The following is a 13,792-nucleotide window of genomic DNA, read 5'->3' on the forward strand; positions in this document are numbered from 1 at the left end:
GGGGAGGGGCGAGGGGGATGGTTTTATCGGTAAGTTAATAAAAAGGTCCAAACCAGCAAAAAAGGAAGAGGAAGGAGGTAAAGATGACCCTGAGGACTGAACAGAAGGATGGCAGTGCCCTCAGCGAAAACAGGGAAGCTGGGAGGAGCCGAGCTCATTTGGGCTTAAAAATTAAACAATAAACTGAAATTTTAAAGTAATTCATCCTCGAGGCTGGCAAGGCTTTAGTATATGTGGTTTTTCCTTGGAATATCAAACCCAACCTGTTATTAAATAAAATAGCACCTTTAGAAATAAATACAAAAGCTGGGCAGAACGTGTAAACCTCCTCAGATATGGTCACTATGTGGGCACTTTCTGTTGAACTGTTTTTGTTTTGTTACAACAGAGAGTTCAGCATGTGTGTGTGGGGGGGAGGGTGTGTGTGCATGTGTGTACGTGTATGTGTGCATGTGTGTATGTATACGTGTGTGTGTATGTGTGTGCGCATATGTGTGTTGGGGAAGGGGAATCTGGAAATGACTGATACGAAAGCAAAAGGCATCAGGGAGACCAACTTTAAAGAAAAAAAAACCAGCAAGTGGATTGGATCACCCAGCGAGTGAGCACACCCTGGAGCCTGATGTTGGGCATGGTTGGTTAGCAAAAACTAAATCACACACATGCACAAAATCCCAACCCATTACCAGATGACTTTTTTTTTTTTTGGATGCATGGATCCCTTTTACTCACTCGCTACATTTTTAATAGATACATCTCCTAAAAATGCTTCTGGGCAGATAGATAGATGTTTGGGGAATAGCTTGTGACTCAACTCAGGGAGCAGGCCTGGCTGGGAGCTGGCCAGAAATGGGTACATTCCCCAAGCTGCCTGTGATGGAAATATCAGAGCTGCCCAGCTTCAGAACTGGGTCTCTGGAAAAGTGAAGCCAAAAGATGGAGAAACTCCAAAGACTCCTCCAAGGTCACAGGTCAAGGAAGGGTGACTTCCTCAGAGCTCAGAGTCCACCCACCACCTTCCACCACTAGATATAAAGAGACGTGCCTGGGGCTTCTGAGATCACTTATGCTAAGGAGAAGTACAAGGAGCCTAAGTGAGGTCAGGGAATTGGGAATTTCAAGCACAGAGGGATAACTACAGATTCCTCTGCTTTCATTCCTTAGGAGGTTAAAACCTAACATATTCCATGTCAGGCATGGTGCAGTGAAGAAAGCAGAATGTGGAATGGTCTGAATCCCACTTGGTATCTTTGTAGCATCGAAGGTCACTTTGGTTCTTTGGGCCTCAGTTTACTCATCTGTAAAATGAGCTTGTGCCCTTGGACACAGAACCTTGTAGGTTGCATGTGTCCCTGGCTCCTCTTGGTTTCACTAGGAGGCTTCCTTGCCCTACTCTGGCTTTGTTTGCTGCCCCCTTTCCTATTTTTCCATAGGCTTCTGGAAGGCCTCTTGAGTACTAGAATGGAAGGAATCACTTACTGTAGTTTCTCACTGGATGTCTTTATTATTATTCAGCTTGGTGAAAATTCCAGACTTTTACCAGAGTGGGTACATGGGAACTCTGCAGTCAGCGTCTGGCTCAGTCAGTCATCTTGGTCAAAAGTCTTATCGGTTGGCTTAAGCTTATTTACTACTACTTTTATATTTGTATGAGTTATATGTATATTCATCTGTCAAATTTGAATCATTTTGTAACATGTAGTAAGGAAGAAGATTTAATTCTGATATGAATGGATGACTTTTAAAATGATATGCTTTTTCATTGCAAAGAATATCATTTCCTATCAAATTAATTAATTCAAGTTAAAAAAATAAAGAGGTTGGGTTGCATGTCCTCTAAGGTTTATTTCATTCTAAATCAAAAATCCTAGGATTACAAGCCCACCCTGCCCCACTCCCAAGCCACCTAGACATAGGTACATAACTGCACCAAGGCTCAGCAGCCATCTCCACCATGAAACCTTATCTGTTTGCATCCCACTCCCAAATTCCTCTGTATTTCTAAGAACATGTTTTATCCAGTCATCTGTGGATAAGTTACTTCTTGCCAGAAGAATGTCAGTTCCTTGAATTATCTCATTTTGTCTTTGTATCTTTCCCCAGTGCCTAGCTCAGTGTCAGACATACGGAATAAATGTGCATTATTTAATGGACTGACTGAAGAACTCTTCACTCTGGGAGCAGGTGCTGCTTCGTCCTGTCTTTGTTTCCTGGGGCTTGGCCCATAAGAGGTGCTTAATAAGTCTTCAGAGATCAGATTGGAGAACTGGCCAGTCCACTTTGGACTGGGCTTTCTCTGCTCTGCTTATTTTTGGACAAGGTGCCGAGCTCACTGCAAAGAGCTCCCTGGCTGACCCGTCTGGCACCCTTCCATTACTGGGACTTTGGGTCTCCTGTTTCTGATAAGACCCATAAGTGAAATCAGGTTGGCCAGTCTCCTGCACTAGAACACCCGAATGAAGGAAATACTTCTTGTTAAAAACATCTGCACCCTGCCCTCACCTCCCCAACCCAACCTTCCAATTGGCAAAGTTTCAGGACTTTGAACGAAAGAACTGAGATTTAGGAGTCAGCATGAGACAGTGGGGATGGCACAGGATTGATTAGGAGCCCAAGGGGCTGGTTTTGCTCTTTACAAAGCTGGGTGACTTGGGACAAATGGCTTCATTGCTGGGGTCTCAGTCTCCTCATCTGTAAAAGAGGTGGGTAGGCAGGGTCACCTCTAATGTCCCTCTTTAGCTCTAAAGGCTGATGCTCTGATCCCCCTAAAGGGCTCTGCCACGTCCTTGCAGGAAATGAAAGTATGTTGGCCAAATGTTCTCAGGGGGCTGAGGACAGACGGCCATATTACTCCTCTTACTGATGACTCCTGAACATGGATATGAGGAGGGCCTAGCAGACCCCCCCCCCCCCCCCCGCCCCTGAGCCTTCTGAAACTCTAAGGAGTGCCATTATTAGACCCATTTTGCAAATGGGGAAACTAAGGATGGGAATCAGGGCCAGGGTTAGAGTCTGGGTCAGGAGATGCAGTCACTTGCTCAGAGTCTGGGATGAGCATCAGACTCAAGGCCTCCTGACTCCAGGGATGGACCCAGAGGCTCAGAAGCACCCATTGTCCTCCCACGAGCAAGACTGTGGATGTGGGAGTCAGAGAACAGATCCTGGCCCTGCTGTTTCTAGGCAGTCAGTTAAGGATCTACTATGGAAGCTTCACCTTGAACAGGTGAGAATATGTAAAAAAATAGTCCAAGGCCTCCTTTGAGCCTTGGTTTCCTTCTCTGTAAATGAGGGATGTGGCCTGGATGACCCAAGGTCCCTTCCTGGTTCTAAATCTGTGAAACTAGAAGATGAGGCAAGGCTCATTTTGAGCCTGGAAGTGTAATGAGTTATAGTAGAGAAGGAACAGAAGAGGCCCAGTCATGCTGGTCCCCCCTCTGACTGGGGCCCGGGCTCCTCCAAGGGTCAAGCCCAGTCTCCAAACCAAGCTGGGAGGGACTGTCAGAACTCAGGGCTGGAGATAAGACACTCAATGGATACAGGGGGCACTCCTAGGGGTTCCCCATCATGTGTCTCCCACAGAGAAGGTGATTCATAAGGGCTTCTTCAACCACCCTAAATGTCCAGAGAAGGACAAGCCCTCATGGGGAAAACACTGGGACATAGCCAGAAAAGTCAAGGTCATGCTCAAGTTCATCTCATCTCTGGGCACTACCATAAGGTGAGTCAGTCTTTATCCACTGTGGAATCAATTTTCTGAGTAAATATTAGGCTGATAAGAGCTCACCTTCAGGGCAGTTTAAAATACACACACACACACACACACACACACACACACACACACACACACACACACACACACGTATAGATATATATTTCCCCCCAACAGCATACTCTTGCCTAGTGTTCTGCTACAATTAATCCAACATTTAAATTCAGGGGAGATGTGTCTCTGTGTGTATATTGGGGAGGGGGGCTATTGAGAGTGGTTTCAGACCCATGACTTAAGCATAAAGAGGAAGCCCTCCCTGCACATCAGGGACCAAAATATAGAAATAGATAGGACCTTATTGTTTATCAAGTCCAACTCTCTCATTTTATAGAGGAAGAAACTGAGTCACCAAATGGGGCCATGACTTGACCCACCTCTAGTCCTCAAGAAGGGCCTAGAGCACTGAGAGGTTAAGAGACTTACCTAGGGTAACACAAATAGTTAAAGGCAAAGCATGGATCCGTGTTTTCCCTTCAGGAGAATGCAGACTGGCGGGGGGGGCAATGTGAGCAGTATCTCTCCAGCCCCTGGCATATGGAAAGTGCCTTCTGTACAGTAGATGCTTAATAAATACCTGCTGAATTGGCCTGAGTCACCAGTTCTAATCCCTCTAAACTGCCCCCCTATGTCCCGGTGTCCACGTGTTCCTGAGCACACGGTTGTCTCCAAGAAGCACAGGGTAAGAGCTAGAAGGGGCCTCCACTTGCCATCCATGTTCACTCCTTTCTCCCAAAACAGAGGCTTTAATAGTCACAGATGCAGAGCCAGAAGGGGTCTTAGATGGGCACCGAGTTCACCACCCCCTTTCTACAGAGGAAGAAACTGAGGCTGAGCCATGTCAAGTGACTTAGGAGCAGCAATACAGAACTGAGAACTACCCTCAATACAATGGAGTCCGATCCTCTCTTCTAACAGGGAAGGAAGCTGAGACTCATGGAGACTGACTTGTCCAAGGTCAAACAGGTTCAGGGTTGAATGGACATCGTCAGACTTCCTGTCTGGGCTCTTTCCACCTGGCCATGATTTACCCTTATATGGATAGAGGGTTTGAGAAATCCTTCTTTCAGCTTTTTCTCAAGAATGAGTTATCTACATTCCTGCTCTTACACTCTTCATCAAGCATGTGTATATGTGAATGTTAAAAGTCCTGGGTCCCAGAAAAGACCAGCAAAAAACAAAGCTACATGTGCTTCAGAAAGCTATCTTTCAGCTTGGGACCAGCGCCCCAGTCAAACTCAACAGTTTCTCAGCACAGAGATGATGGTGGGAAACAGAAGAAAAATAGGCTTCCAGGATTCCTCCCCCAAATCCTGAGGAAGCTCCCCTTCACAAGCAGGCAGCTCCCTCGATTCTCTTAGCCAGGGGCAAGAGCAAATACAGCAGAAGGTGGAGAGCTGAGATTAGCCTCATCAAAAGAACAAACTGTAAATCAAAAGGCCAGCCAGGAGCTCTGCGGACCCTTAGAGGCCCTTGAACGACAACCAATGTCACAAAGCCAATCCCACGCCCTTGATCACAAATATGGAGCTATGAGGAGAAAACCTGTCAGAGATTACAATGGACAAGTACTTTGGCATGACAACAAAGGGCAGAAAAGGGCAAGAGGCCCCAGCAAGTCCACAGGGAAGGTCTGCCAGCAAAATGGGAAAATGGACGCTGCGACTGGAGCTAGTGAGGCAGGTTTGAATGTGCAATGGGTGCCATATTGGAGACCCATTATGACCTCCCATGACAGGGCAGGGCTGTGGGCACACCAATAGTATAAGCTCATTGGCTCAGACCTTTGGAGCTGAAAGAAACCTCATGGAACCACAGAATTGGCATGAACCTCAGGGACCCTCTGTCTAGTCCAATCAATAATGAAATGAAAAAAAAGGGGGGTGGAAATTTCTGCTATAAAATACTGAACGAGTGATTGTCCAGTCTCTGCTTGAAGATGACCAAGGAATGCCTCCTCACTCTTCAAGAGAGGAAATAACACCTTAATCTAGCCCCTTTGTTACATAAGAGGAAACTGAGGTGCAGAGAGGTCAAGGGACTTGCTTAGGGTCAAAGGGGTAACACATTACTATGCCAGGCTTTGAACCCAGGTCTGCTAACTCCAAATCCAGAGCTTTTCTACAATATACATTTTTCTGTGGTACCAGGCACCATGTTACAGGTGGGCTTGAGTAGACTCTCCTTGAGCTCTAGACTGGCATGAAAACAAAACTGAGCCTAATCTATATGGCACACAGGCCTAAATTATGTGACAATATTTCCCAGAATCTCAGAGACAGAAGGGACTTCAGAAGCCATGTGGTCGATCCCTACATGAACAAGAATCTCTTCTATCATACCACTGAGAAGGGATCATGGAATCTGAGGGGACCAGACCTATCATTTCACTGATGAGTACCCACTGTGGAACCTGCCTTTACCAATTCAAAGCAGCACATATTCTGACACGTAAAATCCTGGAGACATGTCTGGGCCATTGAGAGCCAAACTGAATCTCCCATGGTCACTCAACCCACCAGTTATGGGATGGCAGTGGGAGGGGAGTCTTGTCTGCTGGACTCCTGGGCCAGCACTATCCACACCGATTCAGGCTGCTCCTCTAGGGATAGCATTAAATTTTATTACTTATGCAACATTTTCCATCAGCAAAGTTCAAAGTACTTTACTGATATCAGCTCATTTAGTTGACCAGAAGCCAAAATTTCTTACTTTAAGTGACGTTCATAAGAATAACTGGGGATGAGGGGAAGTGTTAAGAGGGGTAGAGGGAACCTGTGCAGACTGGTTATTTGAGGTTTTCCCCCCAAAAGGTCCCTTCTGTGTTTGCTGATAGCACCATTGCTCTGCTAATGTTAACCTTACCACTAGTCTGGGGAATAAATGAGTTTCAAGATCCTGTTTGTTGGAGGTGGAGACAATGGATGATGGGGGTGGCACTGGAAGCCAAGGCAAGCACCAGCCCCCCTCCCCAAAAAGAGAGTGAGCTCACCTCCTCTCCCGATTCCCTCCCAGCACTCGTACTCATAGCCAGCCAGTGTCACTGCTAATGAAAGTAAGGAGGGCTGAACCTCATGACCATTGGGCTAAGAGAACAGCAGTGAGGACATGATTAGGCACAGGCCAGCTGACGGGATAGGAGTGGGGAGTGGCTGACCTAAAGGAGCTCAGAATTCCAGCTAGTTACAGCTCCCTGGGGCCAACAAAAAAACTTATCTCAATCTGAAAGATGGAGCCAGAGAGAAGAAGGGGAGCTTGAGAGTGGTGAGGCTGGGGGTAGGTCCCTCAACAGGCTGCAAGACAGCAGTGCTGGAGGGTCTGGAGTCAGGCCCACGATCCCTAGAGTTCAACGCTGGAGATAAGGGGGCAATTTTCCATTTGCCAGTGGAGAGAATGAAAGCCTTAATATGGCTTCTTATGACTCTGGACTTAAGACTATGCCATTTTTAAAATATTAAAGCCAATTTTTGTATTAGTAAGGTCAACAGAAAAAGGTAGCTGAGGTGGAACTCATAACAAAGGTCCACATTTTTTTGGTATCACTACAAGACCTCACTGTGCAGAATTCCACCTCTGGGCATTGAACTCAGCACTACTACACTGACACTGGTGATCCTTCCAGGGGTCACAGGCATTTCACACAGTGTGGACAACTCACTAGACACGCCTCAGTATGATGGGAACACACATCGTGGGTTGTGGAAAGGGAGAACAGCAAATGTAATAAAAAGATTTTTTTTTAAAGGATTCAAAGGAGATCATCTAACATGACAAAAAAGAAATACATTCACTGGCTCCTTGACCCTGAGGAACCAAGCGGATTCTAGGTCCTGATTGTTCTCAACTGGGATCTCAAGGAAAATACAAATCTAACTAGAAATCACTTGCTGGGAGTTCCTCTATCCACTGTCACTGCCTTGAATACCAGTAACAGAAGGAGGTAACTAGGGCTGAAATGACATGGCAGCTGGACCAGAGGGCTGATCATACAACCAAGAGGATCAATTCCAATCCACTTCCTCAGTTTGCCAGGAAATGGGTATCCATCATTTTCAGTTTCAAACACTAACAAATCAGTTTGTCCCAGAAAACATCAGAATTTCATTTATCATCAGAATGGGATAAATATAAGAAAATACAAGAGGCTGGCATAACAGCATTCTGCCTTTACTATATTTTGGCCAGTTGTGTGCGTCTGAGTACTCTCCTTCCCCCATATCCCATATACAGTTTGTTTTTAACTGTGTATACCATGTTTCCCAGGACTGCCTTGTTCTTGTGTCATGTGCCGAGCACTCAGTACAGCTTCCAGCACAGAAATTCTCATTTCCAGTGACCAAGCTGCTACTCAGTATCAGAGCTGTGACAAGTTTTTTTAACCCATGAGTCTTACCCAGCACCTCCTGTTCCTAGTAGCTCTCCCCTCACTGGAGTGATTTGTATTTCTTCTATTCACTCCCTGAATTTACAGATTAGTGAATATTTTTCTTCCTCCAGCACAGCTCCCTGAGGGCAGGAGCCACCTCCCTTTCATCTTTGTGACCCTGGAGGCTAGTAAGGTACCTGAGACCAAGAAGTTGCTTACTAATTGCATATTGTAATTCTCAATTCTCATTCTCCTATTCTCATTTCTAAGTGATGAACTAGTAATGTCCCATCAACTTCTCTCCTCATCACCTTCTCCACGCTGGAGGTGGTAGGATCAAACCTCCAGTTTCAGAGCAGAGTAGCTGACCTTTCAGGGAAAAGTAAAGCCCACCCTGAGAGCAACAGCAAGTGTTGGAATTAATGCTCAGAGTAAGGTAAGACGCAGCGTCCAGGACAGGAGTTAACAACCGCAAACAGGTGTTATAGGAGACATATGGAACTACTCACAACTACTACTAAGAGGACAACTAAGGGACAAAACAGAGTGAGATGTTTTTAAAATCTAAAGGGAAAAAAAAAAAAGAAAGAAAAAGCATTTGGATGATGACACGGAACAAGGAGCAGGGTGGGGTAGGGGGAGGATGGGACGGGACTCTACAGTAACATAAGCCGAGCCTCCTGTCTCTTCCAAACAAGACAAGCGCTGCATGAAGGGAACGTATAGTTACCTGCATCCACATCTGCAAAGAATGGAACAGCCAGTAAGAAAAGGAAGGAACCAGAGATTCAGTGTCTCAGAGATGGAGTAAAAGATCAAAGGAGAGTCAACAGCATTGAGAATCGCTTTGTTTTTTCATTTCTTTGGGAACACTCTGACCTGGCTACAAGGAATTAGCAGCTTTCCCAGATATTACTGTTTCCATTTCAGTTACTCATAACAAAAAAAAAAGATTAAAAGGTTGGGAGCACGTGAATCGAGTCACTCAAAGACTTGCAGCCAAAAGAAATCGTTTTCTCCCTGATGCCAATTACATGCTTAGAATACATTTCAGGGGGGAAACTTCATGAGATCCAGCTAGAGCAGGTCAGGGATTGGTGCTTCTGCTGGCACTGGAAATGCTCCCATCCTCATGGCTCCTTCAGAGAGCACAAATATTTTTATGGAAACAGGGCATCAGGATTAGGAAAATTCCCCATCAGAATAACTATTCATGAACAAGGACTAACCTTTTACAAAAGCAACATATTCAACCTCGCTGCTTAAAACTAATTTTCCCTGCTGCTCCAATAGCTGAAGTAAATGAATCTTGTTTACTACTAAGTTGCAGAAACATCAATTATACTTTTAGGCTTTTAGATGGGATTTTTTTTCCTCAGGAGAGGGGTAGTACTAGAATATATTGATGGTAGCAGTTATGTTCAATAAAACAAAACAATTAAATGGGCACAAGTCTTAGATGGCCAGCCCATCCATAACTTACCTTCAGGTGATTCCTCCTGAACGTACGTGCCAGTCAGATAGCGGTGTACCAGCGCAGACTTGCCACTAGCCAAATTACCCACAATTCCCTAAAATGGGGGAAAACAAAACAGTAATTCAGTTGGACTAATACCAGGAGGTCACATGAAGGGCAAATAGAGACTATTATAGATGTCACCCTGATGTCTACAGGGACTGGAGAAGGAGCTTTCAGAAGAGAAAACACCCTCTGCCAATGCAGGTTGGCACCTTTTCTGGGGACACTGAAAGGCTAAGTGATTTATGTGTGGGAGTGGTTGGAGAACAGAAGCACCCAGATAAGTCAATATAAAATACTATAAATATATAAAAACATGAATTATTTAAAGAGAGAAAAGTCTAAGCTCCTTATAATGAAACAGCCAGGAGCTGAGTCTGAAAGAGAGAGAACAACGGGAGCAAAAGGACCCGGTGGATGACAAAAAGGCAAAGAAAGGCTAGCCCCAAATGGCCAACAAACTAGCGGGTAAACACCAGCTCCCCTGGAATCACCTGCTTCCATCAAAGGAATTGTGACGTAATGGAAAGATGGAGAGGCCAGTGATAGAGGTGGAGAGGGTGTGGCATATTAATTACTGATTAAAGTGGTTTAAAATAGAGATTGGATGCTCCAATCTAGGACTGGAAGGATCCTGGGAGGTTTGTAAATCCAATTTTCTCATTTGGCAGGTAAGAAGGCTGAGCCTCAGAGAGGTTAAGGGATTTGTCCAGGTCACACAGCCAGTACACATCTGAAGCCAGATTCAAACTCAGTGATTCTGGCACTATGCCAGGCTGCCTTTTTTGAGCAGAGTGATCAAATATGGATCAAATATGGAGATGGACCAATGAGGTTATAGACATGGGAACAGGTGAGCAGAGCTGCAAAGCTACACTAAAAGACCCAGAGGAAGGGAGGCTGAGTAGTTCTTCTCTGAATCATTTATTGGAGGAATGACCCAGAAGGAAGGCTTGTTTAGGCTAATACACCAAGGGAGGGGAGGTTCAAGATGAGATTGAGGACCACAGATATTGGGCTTAGAAGGTTCTTTGGCTGTCCAACTAAGAGCTACATAAGAATTCCCTCGACAATATCCCTGACATCGATCAATTGCCATTTATTAAGAACCTACTATGTGACAGATGTTGTGCTAGGTGCTGGGCAGGTGGGTCACTAGCCTTAACTTGAAGACCCCCTCAGCTCCTTCCCTCCCCAGGCAGCCCATTCCAAGCTTGCATAGTTCTTATTATCAGAAGGTTTTCCTTTTTCCTCAAGTCCAAATTTGTCACTTTTCAGTTTCCATCTACTGATATTATTCCTGCTCTCTGGGGGCAAGCAAAAAAAAAAAAAGTTTGTATGATTATCAATTTCAGCATATTTCCAAATGTAAACATTTGACTTCCCGTTTGATTAAGAAGGGAGGGCACAGAGTTATAGATCGCTCTTTCCTCATCACCTGTCGTGGGCAGAGCACAGGATTCCTTGGCCAGACTGAGTGAGCATAAGCAAAAGTAAGTGAAAAACTGTCATTGATGTTCAGTCATGTCTGACTCTTTGTGACCCCATTTGGGGTTTTCTGGGCAAAGATACTAAAGAAATTTACCATTTTCTTCTCCAGAACCGGAAACTGAGGCAAAGAAGTTTAAGTGACTTGCCCAAGGTCACATAGCTAGTAAGTGTCTGAGGTCAGATTTGAACTCAGGAAGATGACCCTTACTGACTCCAGACCTGCCACTCTGGGCACTATGGCACCACCTAGTTGCCCATGAAAAATGACATCAGAGAACTTCACTTCTGATTAGGGAAGAAAACAGCATGTGGAAAAAATATCCTTTCACCTCAAAAATATAAGAAAGAAGGAAAATAATTGGGATTTAATGAACATGGAGGGAGACCAAAGAAAAACCTAGGACAGACAGAGGTGGATCTAATCTGAAAGAAATGCCAGTTGAGTAGGACTTGAAAAGGCGTGAGGGGCCAGAAAGGAAGTTCATGGAAAAGGAGTGGATGGGATTCCTCCATCCTCCATGGACAGAGGAAAAGGTACATGTCAAGGGAGGAACAAACGAGGGGAAAGAAAGATGCTTTGCTGAAGTGTAGCACAGGTTCCACTTTGGAAGAAATGAGATGGGGAAAATGGGCAAAAGGCAGCGTGTTTGAAAGTGTTCTGATAGAAAATAGATAGCTCCTCCCAAGTCCAAAGCCAGAGGCAGGGCAGTACAACACAAAAGATGCTAGATTTGGTTCAAATTCCAGCCCTGTCTTTTGCTGCCTATAGGACATTAGGCAAGTCCCTCTCTCAGCCTTGGTTTTCTCCTGTCAGACCAGGGGGTCAGACCAGATGATCTCCAAGGGCCCTGCTACCTCTAAATCTAGGATCCCAGAAGTTTGCTCAATTTTTTCCTAAAGTTTTTTTTAAATTAGTTTTACTTTTAAAGCCACTAAGGAATCATGAATATAACATAAAAAAAGATGATGTCCGAGGAGAGAGTCTCACTCTGTTGGGTGAGAGCAGAGCTGAGGGGTGAGGGGACAAGGAAGCAGAGAGTTCTGCCAAGTCTGAAAGGCAACTGGCCAAGAGATGCCTGATAACTGTGAAAAGGGACTGAAGTTAGAGAAACTGGGAGAGAAGGGAGCTCATTCACCCTGGCTCAAGTTTCAGCTGAGCCTGAAAAGTTCAGAGCTAGAAAGAGGAGAGAGAACCTTGAAGCCCACCCTGCAGGGCTGAGAAACAATTCCTGACCTTTCCAGCAAGGGCTGAATGCAAATCACCTGTACTGTTACTACAATCCAAGGGCCTCCTTCTAGAGAGGAAGAAACTAAGGTCAACCAGTCAGTCAACAAACAATTATCAAGCCCCTACTCTCTCTGTCAGGCACTGTGCTAAGCGCAAGGCACAGAGATGTAAAAGCGATTTTCCCCAGGAAGCAAGTGACTCAGAGGAATAACAAAGAGTTGGCCCATTCCAAAGCTGAGGTGGTTTCCATGATCCCACAACAGCTGGTCCTCAGTCCTCAGCTGTTTCAAACACAAAGCAGCAGTGTACATCATAAAAACCCATAAAGCCCGGAAATGTACATTTTCTGTTCCATGAATCTTTCCTTTCAGTTCTACAGGCATGTAGTGAGCTTAGGTGCCAGGGACACACACACACACACACACACACACACACACACACACACAAGTGCTCATATTCCACTGGAGGGAAACAGCACACATGCAAACACACTACAAAGCAGTAAAGAAAAATAATGCAACGTAATTTCAAGAGGAAGAAAGATAACAAAAGGAAGGACTTTGTGGGAGCTGTTTCTGGGAGGATATGATGGTTCTAAACATGAGAAGTGAGTACATTCCAAAGACAGGCAACAGCCGGGACAAAAACCCCTAAGTGGGAGATGTAAGGTAGCAGGAAGAGCTATCAGGCCAGTCTGACCTGAATAGAGAAAGCAGGAACTGAAATGACTTGAAAGAAAACTAGACAAAGATTGGAGGGTGGGAGGCAGGGTTATAAGGGACTAATATTAGACTAAAGATTTTAATCCTAGAAGCAATTGGGAATTACACAAGGTGGTAGAGTAGGGGGCTGACCTATATATTAGGAATGATAATTTGGCAGAGCTAGAGACTGGAAGAGGAAAAGGATGGAAGCCAAGAGGTCAGTTAGGAGGATGCCCCATAGTGGAGTCAAGAGAACAGGTGTGAGAGCTATTATAGAGACAAAAACAAGGAGACCTGACAAAGAGTCAAGGATGAGACAACTCCAAAGCTGAAAACCTGGGTGTCTGCAAGGATGCTAGTACCCTCAGCAGAAAATGGAAGTTCAGCTAAGGGGGAAGGAGGTGCCACAGAGTCAGAAGAATCTGAGTTCAAATTTAACCTCACACACTATCTGTGTGGCCCTGAGCAAGCTGATTAAGCTACTTACCTCAGTTTCCCCAACAGTAAAAAGGGGGATAATAACAGAACCTACCTCCCAGGGTTGTCGTGAGGATCTAACCGAGTTAATATTTGTAAAGCCCTTAGCACAATCCCTGACACCTAGTAGACACCATATAAATATTTACTGTTATTAGAGGAAAAGTGGATTTGGAGACAGAAGGAATTCTGCTTTGAGCATGCTGAGCCTGAGAGAGGCCTAGAAGACGCTCAGGTGGAA

At 45.1% G+C, this 13,792-nt stretch overlaps 1 protein-coding gene across 7 annotated transcripts in view; it reads right to left on the reverse strand.

Annotated features, from left to right (window-relative positions):
- The window catches only part of AGAP1 (ArfGAP with GTPase domain, ankyrin repeat and PH domain 1), a 694,274-nt gene that overhangs the window by 401,179 nt on the left and 279,303 nt on the right, over positions 1-13,792 (reverse strand). For all 7 annotated transcript variants that reach the window (XM_072640680.1, XM_072640679.1, XM_072640678.1 and 4 more), the window contains exon 3: positions 9,616-9,703. In XM_072640680.1, the coding sequence (XP_072496781.1) occupies positions 9,616-9,703 (88 nt within the window). The remainder of the gene's footprint in view (positions 1-9,615; positions 9,704-13,792) is intronic.

The sequence above is a fragment of the Notamacropus eugenii genome, chromosome 2, assembly GCF_028372415.1.
Source record: "Notamacropus eugenii isolate mMacEug1 chromosome 2, mMacEug1.pri_v2, whole genome shotgun sequence".
Lineage (NCBI taxonomy): Eukaryota > Metazoa > Chordata > Mammalia > Diprotodontia > Macropodidae > Notamacropus > Notamacropus eugenii.